The sequence below is a fragment of the Argiope bruennichi genome, chromosome X1, assembly GCF_947563725.1.
Source record: "Argiope bruennichi chromosome X1, qqArgBrue1.1, whole genome shotgun sequence".
Taxonomy (NCBI): domain Eukaryota; kingdom Metazoa; phylum Arthropoda; class Arachnida; order Araneae; family Araneidae; genus Argiope; species Argiope bruennichi.
Window position 1 is genome coordinate 25052101 of NC_079162.1, and position 23239 is coordinate 25075339.

Consider the following 23239-nt stretch of genomic DNA (forward strand, 5'->3'; position numbering starts at 1 on the left):
TTCAATTCTTTTTCTTGTAAGCAAAAATGACAAGAATTTAATAGAAGATGCTAGCTTCTTAATATATGTTGCATGCTATTTTCCTAATGAGGAATCGCAAAATTCGGGAAAATTTCCCTGAACTGTATTCGTTACAATTCATTTACCTTAAATATTGGAACTTTCTGATATTTCGTAGGTTAACAGAAAATCTGAAAACAAAAGCAGTCTCTTCGACAAGAGATCAGACTATTTAGACTTGTAGGAGAGCTACACGATTCCCGAGAGAAATTCATTCAAAAAGAACATTAAACTGTCAAGTCGTAAGCTTTTAACACAGAAGGGGAAAATTAGTTCCTAAAATTGTTCTAAAATGTAACTTCTACTTGATACTTTCAATTCCTCCGCAATCAAGATAACACGTAGAGTGAGTATTTCCGATAGATTACGGGAAATTCAAAAATGAAATTAAGCAATAAAAATGGGAGTTAAGAAATTGGAGTAATTTGAATGCTTTTGAAAGCTTCAACTCTTTAGAATTGCCGACTTGGAAGACAAATGATCAGTTATGAAATAATGAAGCAAACAAAATTTCAATTAACAAAATCGAATTTTCGTTAGGTGAAGGCATGGACTTTTATTCAGGTTTGATTCCTAGTTTAGGCCTAGTGTTTTTCATAAAAGCTAGTTAATCTACGCAGGAGCTCATTTTTCTCTTAAATTATTTTCATTGCATACGCCGTTAATTTAAAATAGCAAAAAGCTCTATGATAATTGAATACTTCAAGACTATACAAATTCTAAGAGAAAAATATTTTCTACCACTGTAATTCTGCGGCCAAAAGCTTTGAGCAGACAAAAAGAAACTTGAATTCATAGGTTTATTTCAAAGACGCCGTGAAGTAACTGCCTTTAAGCAGCAGTTATTTAAGGACATTACTAAGTTTTAGTTCGTACCTGTGCAGATTACATTTCAATAAAAAGGACCTAGTAAGAAAATTACATCCTCAAATGCAGGAAGAGGAAAAAGCTTCGAAGGGAGGAATAAGACGTTTCATTTGAAACCCACTAAAGAAAAAGAAAAATTGCATTTAATTGAAGGCTGAGATGGTATCGATGAAAATAGCAATATCGTCTGATTGGCAATTCAAGAAGAGAGTACCAAGCAAATTAATGTATGACTTGCTAACTCTTTCAAATTAATTTTGGAAATTTGACTATTTCGCTGGAATACATTGAGCTATATGCATGTTCATACACATGGACACCTTAACGGATGATGAAGCAAAAGATGTCAAACATTAGTTATTCATTCTTAGAAAACGTTAACAGCTGCGGTAGTTAGTGAGAAGAGAGTCTGGAATATCGCATTCAGCACAAGATTTTACTTTCACAACCTTTATCGAGTATTAGAAAGGCGCTAATAATAATGACGAAAGTTATTACTGCTTTTAGACTTCTATACTTGGAGAATATCAAGTCACTCACAACAAATGGTAATTTGGTTTTCCCAGTCTTAGAAAAACCTTTAAATTTTATTTCCTCCTTAACCAATAAAAATCTGCACAGAATCTTCAAAAACTACATCTGAATCGGAATAGATTTAGTCAACTTAGTATTTCAAAACTGAAACTCGGCATTCTCATTAGAATTTAGTTAATCAGATACCACACACCCTCCCCCCTCCACGTTAAATATTTATATTATCGGTTGAATGCCCAATTATAAATTTCGTAAGAATCAACGCCCTAATTTTAAAAAATGCATGCGAAAGGCATTTACAATGCAAAATATTTTTTTTTATTATCCAAATAAACTGGCATCTTCAAAATTTTAAGCATTTCATTGCGTGATACGATTAATAAAACTAAATCTTGCAGGAATAAGAAATTAAATTCAAGAATATGCGGATGTAAAATATGTTTAGAGATTTACTTAAGTCCGTAGCCTCAATCAAGAGCATTTTGGTAGTGCCGAATCTTTTACTCGTTTTCTTATACCTACATGAAATTTGCTCTAATTCTTAATTCACATTTAAACGCAATTTGAAACAAGCTAAGAACTTCGATAAAATGTACATTTCTAATTATTTCTCAAGTATGATCATTTTTAAAAGCAGATTTTCCTGCAATAACTGCAATTAGAATAAGATTTACAAACATTTATATTCTGAAGGACTAAAATGATTGTCATTGTATTAACGGAATCTAAGTCAGCCTCTATCTTTCTACTATTGATCATTGGCAAAGCATTATGCGAATACTGCCTTTTATCCTAACGAATAGTTGAAATCCAACTACTGCAATTTAAATTTTTTTTTGCACGGCCAAAGAAAGTTTTAGAACAGGGATTAAAAATGTGGCACACAAGATTTCATAACATTAAGAATTTTCAAGAAGGATCGTGTATTATCTGAAAAGTTAATATGGAAATGTTCATAAACAAGGACCAGGTGGATGTTAAAATTGATTATATTCATATTATAGAACACTTTTAAAATGTAAAAAATCCAAATATTTTATGTATGAGGTTGCGGAAGATTTTAACTAACGCCCTTTGTTGCGATTTTCATACATTTTGTTTAGAATTCAGACTACAAATTTCGTAATGACAGTTTAAGGCCAAAACGCTTCAGAGAATTTCGTGCTTTAAAAAGATTATACAGTACAGAACGTTGTGAAGGTACTAGTCTGAATGTGTTAGTGGAGGCTCCAGTTTTATTAACAATGATGTTCACGATTCCATTGAAAAATGAATGATTAGAGATTTAGATTTTTATCAATTGCTTTTACCTATGTATTATTCATTTGAGGGAGAAATCCTGCATAACTGAATTATTTCTCATTTTCCACTTTCATGTCTGTATGAAGTGTGAACAACATAAGCCAAATAGCGCTTGTATTGTTCTCCGAACCAGCATCACTAAGCGTTCCATGGACAGTAGAATCTTCCATCTCACTTCAAGGCATGCAGCAGTGATCAGCGGAACATGCCATACCAAGCCTAATAAGCTTGTTCATGGAGCTTGTTATTGCACTAGTATTCGAAAGACCATATCTTCTGGAGATGAACACACGACCTAACACGACTCGTATGTCCACCAGTCTTTTCCCCCCATACTCTCCATAATGGCCAGCCATTCTCTATAAAAGAAGCTATAAAAAGTTTCCCGTAATAATCTTCCATCATCAATCAAAGATGGTTTAATAAATTGAGAAACCTACTGATGAACTCGCTAGCAAAGCTCATCGGTAGGCTTTGGGTAGAAAGGACTTCGCCACTCACACTGGGGACTAGGACTTCGCCACTCACACTGGGGACTAGGACTTCGCCACTCACACTGGGGACTAGGACTTCGCCACTCACACTGGGGACTAGGACTTCGCCACTCACACTGGGGACTAGGACTTCGCCACTCACACTGGGGACTAGGACTTCGCCACTCACACTGGGGACTAGGACTTCGCCACTCACACTGGGGACTAGGACTTCGCCACTCACACTGGGGACTAGGACTTCGCCACTCACACTGGGGACTAGGACTTCGCCACTCACACTGGGGACTAGGACTTCGCCCCTCACACTGGGGACTAGGACTTCGCCCCTCACACTGGGGACTAGGACTTCACCCCTCACACTGGGGACTAGGACTTCACCCCTCACACTGGGGACTAGGACTTCACCCCTCACACTGGGGACTAGGACTTCACCCCTCACACTGGGGACTAGGACTTCACCCCTCACACTGGGGACTAGGACTTCACCCCTCACACTGGGGACTAGGACTTCACCCCTCACACTGGGGACTAGGACTTCACCCCTCACACTGGGGACTAGGACTTCACCCCTCACACTGGGGACTAGGACTTCACCCCTCACACTGGGGACTAGGACTTCACCCCTCACACTGGGGACTAGGACTTCACCCCTCACACTGGGGACTAGGACTTCACCCCTCACACTGGGGACTAGGACTTCACCACTCACACTGGGGACTAGGACTTCACCACTCACACTGGGGACTAGGACTTCACCACTCACACTGGGGACTAGGACTTCACCACTCACACTGGGGACTAGGACTTCACCACTCACACTGGGGACTAGGACTTCACCACTCACACTGGGGACTAGGACTTCACCACTCACACTGGGGACTAGGACTTCACCACTCACACTGGGGACTAGGACTTCACCACTCACACTGGGGACTAGGACTTCACCACTCACACTGGGGACTAGGACTTCACCACTCACACTGGGGACTAGGACTTCACCACTCACACTGGGGACTAGGACTTCACCACTCACACTGGGGACTAGGACTTCACCACTCACACTGGGGACTAGGACTTCACCACTCACACTGGGGACTAGGACTTCACCACTCACACTGGGGACTAGGACTTCACCTTTCGCGCCTTAATGCAAGATTTAAGAGAACTATAAAAACATTAAAATTATAGGGAACAAACCTTGATTGTAATGAAGGGCTATTAGAGGGAAAGATTTTAAGTTCCTTTATAAAGTAAAAAGGAAACCTGACCAGTATGGAGTCGAGTAGGAAATAAAAAGCTTAATAGACACCCGAGCTGTGTTAGACCATATATCCATCTTCAAAAGTTAGTCTTTCCAACACTAAGGCAATACTTAGCACCATGAATGAGCCTCTTAGACTTGGTATGACATTTTCCAGTGATCACTATTGCATGCTTGAAGTAAGATGGATTCTACCGTGCATGGAACGCTTATGCTGGTTGTTCAGCAAACAATACAAGCTGTTTTGGGTTAGTATCGTTCACATTACATATAGACAACGCGGAGAAGGAAAATGAGTAAATTCAACTATACAGATTCTCCCAGAAATGAGAAACATAGCGACGAAAGCAATGAATAGAAATCTAACTCCTTCCTCCATTTTAGAATGCAATCATTTGAACATCATAACTGTTAATAAAAGCTAATCAGATTTATGATTGACTTACGGCCTATTCCTTTTCAAACATTTTTACCCATATGTAAATGCATTAATTCATAAAAACTAATCAGCTGTCATTCGTAAAGTGAGGAAGTTGTATAAACCAAATTATCGTTACTAATTACTGTTTCCGAATTCCCTAACATAAGTTTTTGCTGGAGCCTTCAGATTGTCCTCGACGTTTCGATGAAGGAGCAAACTATTTATGGATATACGTCATACATTTATAAGGAAATTTTTCCTACGAATTTTCATTGGTTCGGTTTCCTGAACTCAAGTTTAAAACTATTTAACATTTTTTATTTTGATCTCAATGAACTGGGGGTGAGGGGCTTTCTTTCTAGGCTTTCCAGGAAAGCATTCCGTTCAATCACTTGCTTTTTCTGTTCAGTTCTATTTAATTTTTTAAGTTCATAACTTTATGCCACAAATCAAATATCGCTGCAATTTAAGTTACTCAAAAATATTATATTGCACCATTGATTCAGATTACAATAAGGAATATGCAGGAGAATATCGGCAAGTCTAAGACCGGATAGCTGAGATGTTTGATTTTTTTGTAGGTAGGTCTAGTCTGGTCTTGGGGCAATTTGGCCGGTCGAAAATATAAAGTTTATTCTTTCGAGTGCATTCTGAAACTTCGAAATCCTTTAAAAGTGTAAAATTAGTCCAGTTAGTAATTAAAATTTAAATTATTCTGTCAGTAGGAGTTGTCATGGTATCGTTGAGGAGCTTTGGAATTTGAATTGGGAGTTGCTTATTCCGAAGAACTCCAACATGCCCAACTGATCTTGGTGGAACATCTTGTACACGATAGATTAATTTTCCTCGGATGCGTCAGCAGAAGAGTATTTTAGTTTCAATATAAAAAGTTGCTTTACTAAAAATTCTTGATTAATTTAGGTCTTAGAATCTATAAAATTGAGTGCCATTGTTAATTTTAATTTGCAATGAATATGAAATAAAGACGTTGCTACCTTACAGTAATTTTTAAAATTCGAAAATCGAACTTTGGGCTGAATTCCACGCGTATATACATTTAAAAATTTTCAGTAGAAATTTTGTCAACGAACATCCGCAAGATTAAAAAGAATTTATTCTATACTAATCCTATAATAATGGGCACCACAAATCTTACTAACGTCGCTTAAGCTGCTATTCCGAAATCCCTTATTCTGTCACCCAAAATTTGCATTAACCCCTTTTATTTCCGACAACGCCCTTTATTAGTCAATTTAATCGTTATTCATTCGAATTTTCATAAATCACGCATTTTATTTCTCCTGCGATCTTTGCCGAATGTGAAATGTAATCTAAGTATTTCCCATATGAAACATTACCTTTTGTTACCTCCAAATATAATGACCCAAATTCTACGAACACGACACTCTTTGTATACAGTTCATACCCATCGCGTTTACTTGGATGACTTCCAGCCCCCTCTGATTGAGCATCGATAGAAAGTAATAAAATTCGTTAATCGTATTTCAGTAACAATTTACAAAACGAATGTTCAAGAGACTCGAATTGAAATGGAAGCTGAAAAATGGTTCTATTCTTGCCGATAGATAGCTTGTTCTAATTTGTCAATGAGATATGAAAGCCAGATGAATAAATTGAAAGTTGTTGCTAGGCGAAATACTGCTGAATTTGCCTATGCCACTTCTGGCCTTTATATTCTTTAACTTTCCTACTTAAGTGCAAAGATGTTAAGTACGTAATATTTAGATATGGAAAAAATTAAATGCTAAATTATACAGAGAAAGATCATAAGAAAAGAGGTATGCAACTAATTTATTAGACTTAATTGGAAACAAGGTACAGCAAGTTTCATATCGACCAAGTCATTTTCATCCCTCTAAACAGAAAACGGATATCAAGCTTTGCTCATATCTTGTTAACGTATAAAAACCCAACATCTGATCTTGAATGTTGGATTATATTAAGTCGTTTCACTTCCGTTTATAGCAATAGTTATTTTTGAGCTGAAGAATTTAGGTTAATGAGAGTAACTTGATGCAATAATTCGTAGGTTTATTTCAAGCTGAAAACAAAAGTTACCAAAGAGGTAAATTACATCCTGTAAAGATCTTTTCTAATGAAGCATTCAGTGAATAGTTTATTCGAAAAACAGTTGTGGCTCGGAATAAACTTTTTAGGAAGCAAAGAATCCAAATAAAAAATAGATTTGAAAAACTAGGAATTTTATTCATTGAAGTAGAAATGACGATCCAATTAGAAGAGCAGCCTAAAATCAACTGTTCATTTTAGGCAGTGGGAACATCAAAAAGTATGGTTTAAACTTTAAGTACACATAGAAGAAACGAGAAAGCCTTTAGCGGCTTCTTAGGTTCGACAAAGAACTTCAGTTCTTAAACATGCGCAAGCAAGAATCATTTGCCATGAAAATACGAATTGTAAAGTCAAAATATTGGAGAAATATTGCCAATAATTTACCCACTCAAAATTCCAGATTGAGCTCAGCATAAAACGAGCCCAATACTTTTCTCCACATATATTTAACTTTTTGAATTCAGATGGCCCTTCCAAGAGTCCATTTAATGTTCAATCTCGTATGTTATTTCAAAGTTTAAAAAATTTGTGGAAATTTCCTCAAATGCGGGCAAAATAATTTCTAGATTCCTTCAGCGTACGTCATATCATTTGCATAAGAAACTGTACCAAGACTGCTCCATTTCATTTCTTTTGAACAAGACATTTCTATGCAAAGATGTCTAGCATTTGCTTACAATCTATTTTGGAACCGACTTTTCTACAGCTTCACGAACGAATCTAAAACAAATCAAGTAGAGAATATAAACAAACGGGTGCAAACAATCTTTAAAAGTCAAACAGAAAGCAAGGGAGAGAATGGGGCTTACACCGAAATCTTCAAACTGTCATAACGGAATTGTTCCGTAAGTACAACCAAGTAAAAGCTCGATCCCACAATGCTCATTTTCGATATTGAAATATACTATTGATTTTTTATGAACTCGTGAATGTTACTCAATGTATACAACCCAATGCACTTATATGAACTCCTTACGCCATGCCAACAACTTTCTCCGACTTTCAGATATAACCTGTACCAGTTTTACATACAGATATTTACAAAAACACGACTCTAATATAATTTGTTATAAAGAGAAACCTCATCACTACGTTACAAGCATAAAGAAGCCGAGTGCTTGAATAAAGAGTCGTATTAATAGGTGGATTATTCTGGCTCCAAAATATTGAGTTTGTTTTTATTTGTTGTAACATGCTTTCCAACATAAACAGCTAATTTTTAGTACATTTCATTGCAGAATTTAAAGGAATTTACAGGAAAGAAAGACCAAAGTACAGGAGGGGAATCGGAAAAAGATTGATTTAATCAAACTCGCGTAAGAGCTGAAGGACATTCTTTGTAGCAAGATTGAAATATGAACAATTACAATTAAGATGTCAAAGTTTGAAACAAATGCAATTACTTGTCCAGCATACTCATTGTACAAAACGGCTGGTTCAATGATACAGCAAAATCAACTATTCTAGGCCCAAAGATGAAAAATAGACGAAATTAGGAAATCGACTCGTTGCGATGAGACGGGTCATAATAGACTGCATACTGCAGCGGACAGACATGTTATAGCGACCAATCGACAATGTTATGTCTGACACAATGCCTCTTTAGCTTCCGCTATATTCCGAATGCTTTCAAAATTTAGGAAAATTAAGTGTAACAGTACGTTTTCTTATGACAGCAAATTATGCATCGCACAATGGTTTAACAAATTTATGATATTGAGTATGCAAGGCATTTTCGGTTCAAATAATATCTCACCTTTCTGCCTAACCAAATTTTGAGAGGTGAATGACGGGAGGAATTTGTAATTTTAAAAGTACAGAAATATTTAATACTCAACCTTTTGGATAATATATGAATAATAAAATTTTAATCTACAAATATTGATTGAAACGGCTGCGAAGTAAGTTAAGCAATTTATATAAAAAAAATTTCTATGAAAACATGAAAATGCACGAATCTTGCTCTTTTCAAGCTAAAATTCATTTACATAGGTATACAATCACCCAGCCATTTTATGTTCATTTCCAGCATTTTATACAATTCTGTTTTTACCTTGTTCAAGCTGCTAATTTAAGCACAAGTTTGAAACTTCCGTGTAAAAACATTCAATGAAATATTAAGCACAAGATTCAAGATTACACAGAATGTTAGATATTTGAGGTTTACACAGACATCAACACATAGTAAAGCTTAATTTAAGACCATGTTCAATTACTACGAGTTAACAGCTAAATTATCAATCTCAACAGAATCTCATTTGGTTACATGGAGCAATTCAATCATTCTGTCGAGTTTACCAAGTCAGTTGAATTAACTGTAACAAGCTTTTTATCGAATTTGAAGCCGTTCAAATTCCATTCATACGTCTCGATCGCAAAATGAATAAGGATAAAAGTATCTCGCTATCTTCCTTTTAAAAAGCATTTTAATACCCGAAATTTGCTGCAGACGACTCAATTTAAATTTCAAAACGTTTTTTAACTAACGATATTAAGAATTATTCAAATAGTAAATTAGATTAAGTTTGGAATTGCAGAATTCCACAAGTTTTCTGAATTTCAACTGCAGCGAAGATGCTCTTTATAATCTTGCATAGTACCTTCAAACTTAGAGCTTTCAATGGACTTAACCGCCTCTAGAAGCTGATAAATTTAAGTATTCAAGCTAGTAAGTAGTTAAATTTAATATTGCATCATTTATTTGCATGACAGTTCTGATTAGCTTAAGTTTTTTTCCAAAAATTTCGCTATTTAGTTTTATGACACACTTTGTACAATTGTAAATAACGCCATTTTGAATAGCTCGAGATTATTCTGATTTGTGTACTGTCGCATTTTGTGTGCACTTTCACTTGGAATGTTTTGCTTATGGTAATATATTTTGCTTATGGTAATTAGTTGTATTAATTTCCATAAATTTAATTCTAATAAGGCACAATATGCATTTTAAAATCAATATTGCAGTTTCCTATCACCATCTGAAGTTGCATAGTTGACGTTTCATGGATTCTGTTATCAATGCCCTCGGCTATAAGAAATTTCGGATTAATTTCTGACGAATTGATGTAGTTATATCCGAGTCAAGTTGCTAAAACAAAATCCATATATTCAGTCAATTCTGTATTCCTTCTATAATTAGACGCATAAGCATTCTAAAATGTATTGCTGTGGTAGACATCAGCAACCCAACTGGCAAGCGAAATACCGAAGTTGAAATAAAATTTTTGGCATAGCATATTTGCAGATGTATGAAACTGTACCTATAGCTAGAGTTCTGGTATTCAATTTCAATAATAACAAAATCGGATTTGTTCTACAGAGCATTTCTAATAAAATGGCGAAACTTATTGCGATGCAACTGAACTAAGGAAAAGAATTTGGCTACGCAATGCCAACTAGCGATTCTACTCCCTAATGAATATTCAGAACCTACCGAGTAAAACATCCAATTTCAGACGTTGAATCATTTTTGATGGCGCATATTTTGTTAAGATTTTAATACTTGAATTTTAATCACTGTAATGTAAATAAAGTTTTTACGAACGTTTAAATTTTAAGCATAATGTTAAGTATAAAATTTTACTTGATGAACGGAAGTGCGAATTGTCATACCAACGATAAAAACCAATTAACTAAGAATCTGAGCATTTATGTTTCCAGAGTTGAAAGTATAAGATAGCTTCTTTATAATATGAACTGTTGGGGGGGGGCAATGAGGTGCACCGAGACTCAAATAATCGCATCCCCTTCCTCTTACCAGCCGGCTGGCACCTATCCCATCCTCCACTTTTCGCGAAGTATGAAAGGTTGGTCAGGCGACACATCTCCCTCTTTCTCCCCAAGAATTAATTTTATTCTCCCCTTGAGGACCGAGTTTCAATTCGCGATCTGATTTATCAATGCAAGATAAGAAACAATACGTAGAAATTGGTTAAATGTTAGTTCGGTAAAATATTAAATTTTCTAATCAAGGTTAATAATTGAACTTGATATACAATATCTACCGCTTTCGCTATTAATGATAATATCCCCATAATATTCAAGTTTTCGCACTTGGTAGAGAGACCCATTGCTTTAAAATCTTGCCTTGCATTCCTACAGTGTTCACCTCATTTTTATAAAGAAGCTTAGCTTCATACTTTCAAGTTGGAAAAATCCGATTTTTAAAGATCTAACTGAACTTTATTTCAGGGACACCGAAATTAACTTGTGTTAGCACTGAATAATTTAAAAGTTGCAAGTAATTCCGTCGAACTATAGGTGCATGGAGTACTCTCGGAATACTCAATAGATGGTTTGGGTATTTTTCCCGTCTATCAACGCGCTTCATGTTTGAAGTAAATAGCTCAAAATACAATGTCATACGCGGTGTCAAGACTACGACTCGCGAAATGCTCACCAAATATTCATATATTAAGTAAAATGACTAGTCGGCACTGTTTGACCAAAATTGATTTCAACGGATCTACTTAATGTATCGATAATATATTTACTTAGATTTTTAATATATAATTTCAGTTTATTTAAATAGGATAACTAAACTTATTCCGATTTCGTATTGATTTTAATATACTACTTGTGTAGGAGTTTATTTGTGAAATAGTTAATGAACTGTGAATTTCTATTCCAATAAAAAATCAAGCTCTTTGATGTTTGAAAGGACACTGATGAACTTTATACATAGAGGTTCTTAACCCAGATGCGAGTTACACGTAGCACTTGATATCAAAACGACATAAAGGCTTTCGCATCCAAAACTAGTATTCGGATTTGTGAGTAAAATTTGAGTTACGATTATTCATGCGGGAAGCGTTTTACGAAGTTTCTTTGCTATATTTAAGTAATTCAACATTCAAATTAGAATCTATTTAAGCTTCGCATCTTTATTTGGAAGCACGCTCGTCTTAAGCTTGTAAACTGAGGGCCTTGCTTCTGTTTTATAGCTTGAATAATAAAATTTCGTAAGGATTCTTTTATGTACAAACAGTTGAAAGGCGATTTTAAATCTCAAGTTGATTTTACTGGCACATGCATGTTTAGAGACTTTCAATGAGACCATTACAATTTTAAATGATCAGCGAGAAAGGACTGAACTTGCTCCAAAAATGTTCAAAATACTTTCCAAACTTAATAGAGCTAGTTGAAATAAAAAATATCACCCTTTGCAAGCCCATTTTCCATATAGGCTTCTTTACAAAGCATTAATGCTCCAAGATCTACATACGAGATCGGAGATGACTTGCGAGTTATCCCAGGCTTGGTTGATTTTGGAATTTTTATGTCTTCATGAAAAGATTACGGCTTAGAGCTCCCCGACTTGGGTAGATGCAGAATGTTCTTTGAAGTATCTGTAGCCAGCGAGTAAGTCACGTTTCACCCATTGTTGCCTGAAAATAGAATTGTGTTTTGTTAAGTATTGAAACACCCCAGGTTCAGAAAGATTTGTGAAGCTCTTGGAACAAGAATTTCAAACCGATTGTTTAATCGTAAAAGTTTTCGATTGTATTGTACCATACAGTACCCGTTTCGTAGACAATATATGGATACATCCTACAGAAGTGAATGCAGAATTTCAACCTTGGCAGGAAAGCATTGAGTAATCCCAAAGATTCAATTTTGCTCAAAATATTTGAAGCTAAGTCGATTTAAAAAAAATAAAGGTAAACTCAAAGAGGACTTGAGAATTTTCAAATATGAGCTGCAGTTTGATGAGTATACAATCATTGACGTCATTCAGTAGCTGTCATAGCTGCTCTGACACAAAGAGCATTAAATACGAAGCAAACGTTGATAAATTCAATCATTTTTATTATTCTGGAACATCGACGAAAGATTAAAGTCCAATCTGCTCCGATTCGGGAAGAACCGGAAATTCAAGGTTACGAATTAGTTTTAAGTGGGATTTCGACAATTTCAGATTAGAATAGATTTTGCCCATTTATAACCTTCTCCAGTAAGAAATTTACATATCCAGAGTTATATTTAACTCGCCATTCATATATTTGATTGTTAAATAGATTTTAAAGTTAATTTTTTGTATATTGTTTGACCCGGTTAAGATTCCTGAAAACTTAAGTTTGATAAATCTTAACTATAACTCAAGGCATGGAAAAATCCTATGTCTATTCTTATAGGATACTGTTTTAAAATCCTATGAATATTCTTATTCCGACAATAGCTCCAAGATTCATTGTTGCTCCCACGCTATCTTGTGATAGAAGTTAATTTCATATATTCGCTCATCTTTCTAAATGTGCTCGTTAATCGCATTTAATGACTTAATATATTTTAAGCTGAATTAAAATTTAGTCATGCTATGTTATTAAAATCAGTTAAATTGATATTTTTTAAATAGGCAATGAGAGTCTAGATATCGTGCAATACTTACATCCGCCCGTAGAATTTATGCAGCTTGTAATCTTCGATTTCCCGATAGAGTTGCAAGAACACATAAGCTACACCTTCGAAGACTTAGTTGGCGTTGTCTCGCTTGACTTTTCAGTAAGGTTATTCTTGCATTATGCATTCAATTCTAAGTCCTTGATAAGAGAGCCGCGAATATTCTTTCAGTGCAAAAAGTCCGTTGGATAAATTAGATGATCACCTGTAAAGACAAAGAAATATTTCAGCGAAACTAGATAAATTTTAAACGAGTTTTAGAAAAGCAAAAACTTGCCTAAGATGTTGCGTTACGACAAGTACGTCCGTGCAAGACTAGTCAATATGAAATACGACAGCCTCTATATAGCACACTTTCGATATAACACTGAATTAATTGAACTAATTGTGTGTACGAAAGGAATGGATTTTATATTCGATTTATTGTTAGCTTAATGAAAGACCTTTTACCAGAATATAGAAACCAAATATAGCTTAACATTGATATGAATTTTTCAGTTGAAACTTAAAACAATGTCAATCTTTTCAGTCATTTAAAAAGATTGATCTTAACTAGTTTTGCAATCATACAAAGGGAACGAAAATATCTAGTGATAATGTTATTCTTGAGAGGTTATTCTTCAAGTGTCGATTCCGTGTAGTAAGTTATGGGTACTTTTGAATTTGAGCCAAATTTTAAATTCAAATAGAACTTCCTTTCTAAATAACAGTCTAAAAGTATAAGTTGGAAAGAATTTCAGAAGCGGATTTGGGATTTAGGGAGAAATCTGATTGGCAAATTCTTTCACAAATAACTGTTTAACACCTTGAGGTACAAAAATTACTTGTCTTCCTAATTAAACGATACATCCTACATGGGGCATTTATTTTAATTCCTATAAATAAGAGCATTTGAGATATTAAAACATTTACGTGATTTTTGCATTTTTAATTACTTTTCATTTAATTGCAAATTTAAAATTCAGTAATGCGATGCGCTATTCAGACTCAGAGGTTAATAAGTGCTCAGAAATTACGCTATATTAGGTACAATTTGAGATGCCTATAAAAGCTTACAGAACATAAAATGAGAAAATTTCATATGATTCAAGAATTTTGGTAAACCCGGTGCAAGCACTGAATTTTTGAACACGATATCACAAATACGATTTTAGAATTCAAAATCACCGAACATGAAGCGCTGGAACTTAAAAATATTGAACAAGCTTTATTCCTGAATGAAAAATGAAGTTTTGTAAAAAGGAGTTTTCCTAACTGATAACCAATAGGTGGGAAGACTGACTGCTGAAGAATCAAAGTACAGGAAGTTACTCGATATAAATTTGTAATGGCGTCAGCAATAGTGTTCCGATTTAGACAACGATAACAAAATCAATTTTTAAGTTTATTTCTTAAAAACTAGGAAGACCACAACTTTGGAAGATGCTTAGAATTAAAGAAAATTCTAGAAACTCATCGTTTGAGAAATTTCATAAGCTTTTAATATTTAGCGAAATTCATCAGAATCTAAAGCAGAATATCTACAAGAAAAATTAGAAGCCAAGATATCAGTAAAAAGTTTACAATAAAGTTTTCTTGTCTAAAAAATTTTCCAAGAGTTACTTAATGAGGATGAAAATTTAGTCATTTTTGTAAAAATTAGTTATGGATACATTTCTCAATTATAGAAATACTCTAATTTTTGGAATATTACTTCTATTTTTATTTGATGAAGTACAAGTTTTCCCACCCAACTCCTTCGAATATTTTTTTGCATTTAAGTACAATCTTAAACGTTTGTTACTTGTATCTTAAGTCAAACAATTTTAAGGGTATTCTAATACCCAGTTATTACTTTGGTTTTCAGTATTTAATCTTGACATTTTTATTTCATTTCCTTACATTTTTTCAACTGAAGACACTAATAGCAAGTGCTAATGTATAATTTCACGTTATTCATGGGATTTTTTTTGTAACCGCTATAAGTTGTGACACCAAATGACAGAATAAAGTTTGATCTAATGCAATATGTAGAATTTACCAACACTTAGACAATCATGCAAATACCCTTTCCGTGGCCTTTGCAAAGCAAGAACTTGTGGAAAGTATCTTGGTAAGTATCTTATCTAAAGAGTATTTTAAGTCCGACTACAAGTTGCTTAGAATGCCCAAATTTAACGTTAAAAATGTCTAATTTTTTTAGAGTACAGAAAAGATTGAGAGCGAGTTAAATTTTTAAATTAGTGTTTTAAAAGAAAGGAATCTTGGTAAGCCTGTAAGTGTATTCTTCGCCATCTTCGAAAAATAGGTGCAACGTAAGTTACGATTACGAATTGGTTGAAGTTCCAAACATCTTCTGGATTCATTTGCCTACATATGCTCCTATTTTATCTTATAAATGTTATTGATAGAGAAGTAGTTAGAGTCTTTAGCATTCACTGTTAAAAAATAAATGCTTCATACAATCTACAATACATTTTTATGCACACAAACGCAGAATCTATGATAAAAATTCCAAACAAAAAATAAATATTTCTACAGAACAGTGTTCAGTCATAAAACAAACTGGCTGAAAATGTCGATTTAAGATTTGAAGAAAACCTTCGAAGTTGGTCAAAACATTATGTAAACTAGTGCACATTCCAAGGTATGTGGAACTAGCGTTTAAGTATGTTGTATGAATAATTCTGTTATACAAAAAAGTATTTTACCGCGTTACTGAAATTCCTATTTTTAAGAACTTGAACAGGAAATGTTTCTACTAAAATTGTTTTATAACCTTGAATTAAGAGTATAAATGCCACAGTTTTCATAGTTACTATAACTCCGAATCAAACAAATTGTAAGATATGAGTAGAGAAATGGTTTTAATTGAAAACTGAACGCTTTTACAGACAATTACATATCCGGTCCCCTATATTTATTATTTAAATTTAATTTAAAAGAACACTTGAATACTCAAATATATATGGGGTTTAGTTTCAAGAATTGCAATAAGCTGCATTGACACCTGTAAGGGTATTTAGACAATGCAAGTTACGGGTCCCCCTTGCCTACCCCCATCTGAACTTCAAGATTAGACATTTAAGATTTTAATACCAGATGGCCACTTTCAAGAATTGTGCTTTTAAATTATAGGCATAAATAATTTTTTACTTGGCGTGAATAACTGCAAAGCTATTTATAAAACTATCATTTAAAACTAATATTAACATTTGTTGTACAGTTTGCAAGGAAAATTGGCATTTCAGAATTATAATTCGATATAGCTTTTCAAATATAATACAAAAGCAAATAGGAATCAAAGTTTTGGGACACTTGAGAAACTCAACAAATGTATAGCACATCAATAAAATGGAATTAACTACCACTTTTTTAGACTATAATTTTAAACTTAAGTTTCAACAAGTAAGATATCGTATAAAAAAGGAGAAAAAGACATATCGATTGATGTGTTAAATCTTGTAATAAGGCACTGGAAAAATGGAAAAGCAGTTCTTAGTACAGTACATATCTTGAAATTGAGCAAGTCTACTGCTTTTAACATTATTCAAGGTTCATGAAAGCAAATGTTGAAAACGAACAAAGATCAGAGCTTCCAAAGACATTTAATGAACCTGAAGAGAGGTGGATTGTAAAACAAGTTCACTTTAATCCAAAACGTACAGTAAAATTAACTACAGTGTAAAAGTTCGGAAAATCTGTCAATTCTGAAACTGTCAGGAATATTATCAGAAAACAAATATCATGGCAGAGTAACTCAAAAGCTCTGCATAAACAAAGTTAATCGACAAGCTAGGCTGGCATTTGCTACAAGTACGTAGAGCAGCCAGAATAATTTTGGCAAAATTAGTTTTTATTCATGAAGGCAAATGAAACACTTTCGGATCGGACGGCAAGCAAAAAGTTTGGCGGAAACCAAAAACAGAAATGCATATCAAAAATGTACGATCTACTATCAAATATGGAGGTGACAATCAAATAGTCTGGGGTTGTATGGCAAGCACCGTTGCTGGGTACTTGCATTTTATTGATGGAACAATGAATAAATGTCTATCTTGGCATTCTCCGAAACGAAATTTAAAGCAGAGTGCAAGCAAGCTGGGAATCTTAAAACATTTTAAGATAGACCAAGATATATTTACTTAAGATAGACCAAGACCCTAAAAATTTACAAGAAATGCTGATATTTACAAGTTTTGCGTTCTCTCCCACTATCCTAGTGTTATTAAGACTCTTGCACAGACTAATTCCATTGAGAATGTGTGAGATTATTTGCAGCAAAAACTGTATGAACATTAAATTTCTAACATGCAGGATTTAAGAAAACATTTGGTCAAAGAGTAGGGCAAAATAGATTTTTGCAGAAAATCGGTCCAATCCATACCAAATAGACTACGTCACGAAAAGTAAAGGCGGTTCAATAAGATATTAACTTTTAAGTTTGCACTGTTTCTTAATCTATTGGGAAGTGTCCCAATACTTTTTTTTGAGCACGTGTTTTTACTTTATTTTTTATATTTGATTATAACAATTGCATTAATATGAGAGTTGTTTAATTTATTACGATTTGCATATATCAAAATAATACTTCGTTGTTTTGGTTTCATTTGTATATTTAAGTAAATTATGGTAAAATATGAACTTTTAGCGTGTCCAAATACTTGGACAGATTATGTTCAGGAATCTGACTTGTCGCTGAATCATTAGCATTTCAAGGCCTCAATTATTTTTCATTTGATTTTTAACCGAAGAATTTTCTATTTTTCGGTAACAAAGGTTTTGAAAAAAATCTTTATTTTCCAATTTAGAATTTTATAGCAAATTGGAAATTAATATTAAGTTTACTATGAAGTCTTGCGATCCATTTGTTCCACTCAAGATTATTACCACGTAGAGCTTCTAGTATAAAATGAAAGAAATTAAAATGAGCTTGACAATTACCAATCTAATTTATAAGTCACTGATTCCCGCATCAAGATAATATGCAAAAACGCAACTACGCAAAATTTTGGAATTCTATGAAGAAAAGATGGATTATGAAATTTCATTTTTATGTGAAAGAAACCAATAGCATTTAAATACTAGTAATACATAAGCTTATTAAAAGACAATTCGTTGATCTAACAAATGCAGAAAACTGAAGAACTTACCGCTTCAGATATGGACACCGCCATTACAGCTGAAATTGGCAAGCCTTTACTAGACACGTTGCACGGAGCTGTTTGCTCGTACTATCCAACAGGATAAAACATTGTATTAAGGAATGCATAAGCACAATGCGCAACACTTCAAACTTTCTTTAAACACTTGAGAGTTTCATAGCTCAAACACATTCACACACAAAAAAAAAAGGAATCAAAGGGAAAGAAGTTCAAACATCTTCATTTTATAGTAGACAAACGGAAGTGTAATTTGACACGTTTCATTAAAAAATAATTTAAAAAAAAAACTTTCCCCGAACGGCACTTTACAATGAGCCAGTTTTTCAAACTATGGACTCTGACTCTTGGTGGGATTATTAGCAAGATTTTGTGATCACGGAAATGTCTTGACTAGTAGCCTCGATTAAATTTTTTAAGCAAAAATAATTAACTTCTTTTTTGTTTATAAGTAATTATTAAAGCCAGTTTAGATTGATAATATAGTTTACGCTTAGGATCAAAGAGTTGTTGGTTTTAAATCCGATTTTACTGAAGATCTCCCGTAAATGTGGGTCTGATGCATGTTAATCTCTGGTTTCAGAAGAAGCTTCCTCATACTGGTATCGCGTGGAAATTTAGAGAGTATCGAACCAGCTCTGGTGTTGATTTTCTCATATGATTAGGTCCAAAAAATACGAGATCCATCTCAAGAAAGATCTAATGCGATTTCAAAAGAGTTATTAACATAATATAAATTAATTTTGAGCTTTTCTGTTATGTTTAATTATTTATGCATGCGCTTGAAAATTATACACCTTTTCTGATAATGGGCCCTTCGACATGTCTTTGAACAGCGCATTTTTTTTCCTGATAATAGCTCTTCCGGATTCACTTGAATCAAAAGCCCCAAAAAAGCAATCTAAGTTATAAAAAAGAATAATCTGTTTTTCTTTTAAAGCTGAATCTGATTTTTTAAACTATGCTATAGGCTTTATCCGATTTATCAGATTAGCATCCTGCTTCGAAACTACACGAGGATTGTTGAGGGCGGTTGCAGTTTTATTCCAATCAGAATAACTTGAGATGGCACACAATACCATGTCAGCATATGGACGGTTCACTTACAGTGACTAATTTGAAATGAGCCAAACCTATATATTGGGCAGATCCTTAATAGAACTGTATCAAACCCACTATTGGCCGTTCTTGAAGTGTAGACTATCATTATGCCATCGTGGCCTCATAATCTGTGCTGTAATGAATCACAAAGGCCAAATTATCTAAAAAAGATATTTGTTTTTCCATCTCCATTTTTCTTTTCTTACTTTCTTCTATACCAAACATACATAGAGAAAGTATCATAATGATTAAAAAAATCGATCTCGAGATTCTGATGAATTTTCCTATTTTAGACCTTTCTGAGTACAAAAAGATTATTTCTTAAATTTATGATTCTCTTTCTGTGGATCTGTATTTGTATAATGTAAACATAATAACTCAAAAGTAGAACCAGCCTGATAAATGACTTTTGGCTTTAGTCTTTTCAGAGAAATTGTAGTTCAATATCAAACTTTAGACCAGCAACTCAAAAGGGCGATTGTCTTTCGATCTATCAATTCATGTATATATGAACATGCGGTAAAAGGTTTAAGATGCTAAACTGAAGAAATTTAGGGAATGTTCCTGAATTTTACAACAACGCTGTTACCTGTGTAAAATATTGAACCAAATCCGCGAAATGGAAGACGCATAAAATTTCCGCATTCGATTTTTTTACTTTAATATGAAACAAATGAAATGTAGTATGAGAGAAGATGATATGAAAGTATATAAGTCCATATACATTTATGATAAGAGCTTAATGAAGTATGTTTCCTGAGCGGTTTAGCGATTACAAACTACAGATTGATCACTCTTCCAGAGAGGAAAGGTGAGGACGAAGCGTAATGCAGAAATTGACACTTCGGCTTATTTTTCATGTTACTCTCATGCTAGTATACGAAACGTCAGTTGAGAAGTCAAATGAGAAAAATCGATAAATAGACAATGTAGAGAATATCTCCGTGTAATAATTGGTGTATACGGGTTTTTACATTGAAATCAGTTTTCTGGAGTCTATGGACTGGTTCAGCAGTTACACGAACATCTACGATGGACGTATGAAATTTTATAATTAAGCCTTGCCTTAAGTAAAATCAAATCTTTCTTTTCTCAGCAAAGCAATTTGGAAGATGAATGTCGCTTTAATCGAGATATAAATATTAATCTTTGGAATGGCACTATCACTTTTGGAATGGCAAAAATTCTTCTTAGTACAAAAGGTGTATTATCAATAACAATTTATATAAATGTGTGGTATGGCATTTTTAAAACCTCTTTGGTTGATTCCCTTTTGTACAACAGTATGCTGAATGGTGACGAATATATTCAGGTAATTTTGATTATATTAGGTCTAAACGAAGGGATAAATTGGTTTTGTCAGTACACGCTCTGTAAATCTTTACTGGCAAATTCAAAATGCCTATCTTTAAGTCACAAGTGATAAATTGGATCACATATGCTTAAATATTGTTAAAAGAATGCAACGTTTTATAGGTGTGAAAGGTCTTCATCTTGATCAAGATTTTAAGTAATTAATGTATTATCTAATTATTTTTTTAAATAAACACGTTATTACTTTCTTATTCTATCCTTTTAATATTCCTTCATGATATATATATTATTCTTGAAAATTGCAATGAAAAGCTCGCTCAGACACTGATCAAAAATATGAAAAAATGGGCTAAGTTAATGATTAAATATCTTAGCAAATTTTATAGATAGAATTATGGAATTTAATGTCCCTTTTTCGATACGGGTTTATATAAAAATGTAACTTTTCTATATTTTTGTCATTCCCTTACATAGAAGCTAATTCATTTTTATTTTCATACATTTGGATATATATATATATATATATATATATGCAAATGTATGAAAATAAGTGTTTTTTCGAACTGTATTTAAAAAAATGAAAAAACTATTCGAATAATCCATAGTTGATTGTTTTAAACAAATATGTATATTTTTATCGTTATGTTGAAGGCGCTTGAATTAAGGTCTATTATTCGTCTGTGCGAAGAATTGCTGGAGATTAATGGTGGTCAGTTCAATGTGACGTTTAAAGACAGCAATTTGACAAAATTAAAATTTGTTTATGAAGTTAATCAGAATCGGATATTAAGATGGTCAGATGACTCCATGCTACTCAAATTCATCTGCTTTTTTCCCAAATTCGAGCGTCAAAGTTGAAATAGATTTGGTGTGATGTGGGGCCGGAAGTTGAATAGAATTGAATAGAATATCTTTTTGAGGTTCAATAAATTAATTTTTTTAAAAAGATAATAAAGTCTCCATACATTTTCTAGGAAATAAATTTAATAGACCTGTTTGGACTTGTTACCACCGTGCATCCTTTCTTCGTTCAATAATTTGTACAATTTTTTTCGATGTTTTTTTTTATTTTTTTCATTTAATTTTTAGTCCAATCGTTAGCTGCTGAAATCTTTTCTTTGCTGAAACTTCACAATTACAAACGCATGTACTAACAATAATTTCCTGTTTATTTCCGTCTAATAAACTGAGAAAAAAGAAAGTAAAGTGTGGTAAATTCTAGTTTTAACTAATTGGAGCGAAAGTGCGTCTTTAAAATCATGGATTGTGCTATGGTAAATGTTTAAAATATGATATAAAATTTGCAGTTCTTCTCTATAATATAAACGTTAAATATCTAAGATACATCCCACATTAGTTTCAGAAAATTTCAGACAGCTGTGTAATGTAGATATGAAAAAAAGATAGTCAACATATAATCATCATTATTTTTTCGATATTTACTGTCATTTAATTCAATCATATTATGTAATATCCACAATTTAATTTTTTAACGGTTTTTAAAAATTATTTAAACATTTTGTGTATTATTTTCTCTAGACAATAGTGCGAAAATTGCTGTCAATTCACATAATATTTTTAGACGTATAACAATTTTACATATCGTATTATGTTTCTATTCAATAATTCTCACTTTTCAGCTTTCTACAAGATAAAGTACAACATATATGATTTAACTTACACCCGATTTGCTTCCATGACGGATCTTCGATGTAATTGGGTTTTGAACCAAAAAAATCTTCCAGTGCAGTAACCAAAGCATTACTACCTGGCAACCTTGGCCTCACCATGCTTTCTCAATACAAAGATAATTTCTGTAAAAGTTCTTTGAATTCTCTCTCATGAACATTTAAACATTCTCCAATACATCAGAATTTCGAAATTTCGTATTCAAAAATACTGATTTGCAACAGTGGAGCCCTATACTTAAGATAGTTTTAAGATAAGGGGTGGGAAGTCACCAAAATGTAAAAAATAAAATACAGTACAAATGGAATTAGAATGTTCCTATTCTTAAATCTCCATTTTGTGTTGTATTCACTTATTTTTATTAATTATCAAAAAATTATCTTATTTTTTTAATTATCCTTATTTGTCAAAAAGGACATAGAAAAATGACATCGCCTCTCGAAATATTTAACTTCTTGACCTAAGAATTTTCCAAATGAGATAACACATCCTATTTGACTCAATTATTTCTATTTCCTAGAATAATATAAGGAACATTTAAGATATTGAAGCGATTTTAAGTGAT

The 23239-nt window shown here is 33.3% G+C and overlaps 1 protein-coding gene and 1 long non-coding RNA gene across 2 annotated transcripts; both read right to left on the bottom strand.

Moving 5' to 3' along the window:
• Positions 1-3171: 3171 nt before the first annotated feature.
• Positions 3172-6369, bottom strand: LOC129959176 (collagen alpha-2(I) chain-like). The gene is made up of 2 exons (XM_056071999.1): positions 6366-6369; positions 3172-4400 (listed from the first exon to the last, which is right to left on the bottom strand). Exons 1-2 carry the CDS (start codon positions 6367-6369, stop codon positions 3172-3174), a joined length of 1233 nt encoding a protein of 410 aa, XP_055927974.1.
• A 4373-nt stretch (positions 6370-10742) lies between these two features.
• On the bottom strand, positions 10743-18755 carry LOC129959482 (uncharacterized). The gene is made up of 3 exons (XR_008783442.1): positions 18562-18755; positions 13419-13634; positions 10743-12417 (listed from the first exon to the last, which is right to left on the bottom strand). It is a non-coding gene; the product is annotated as an uncharacterized LOC129959482 (long non-coding RNA).
• Between the last annotated feature and the right edge of the window lie 4484 nt (positions 18756-23239).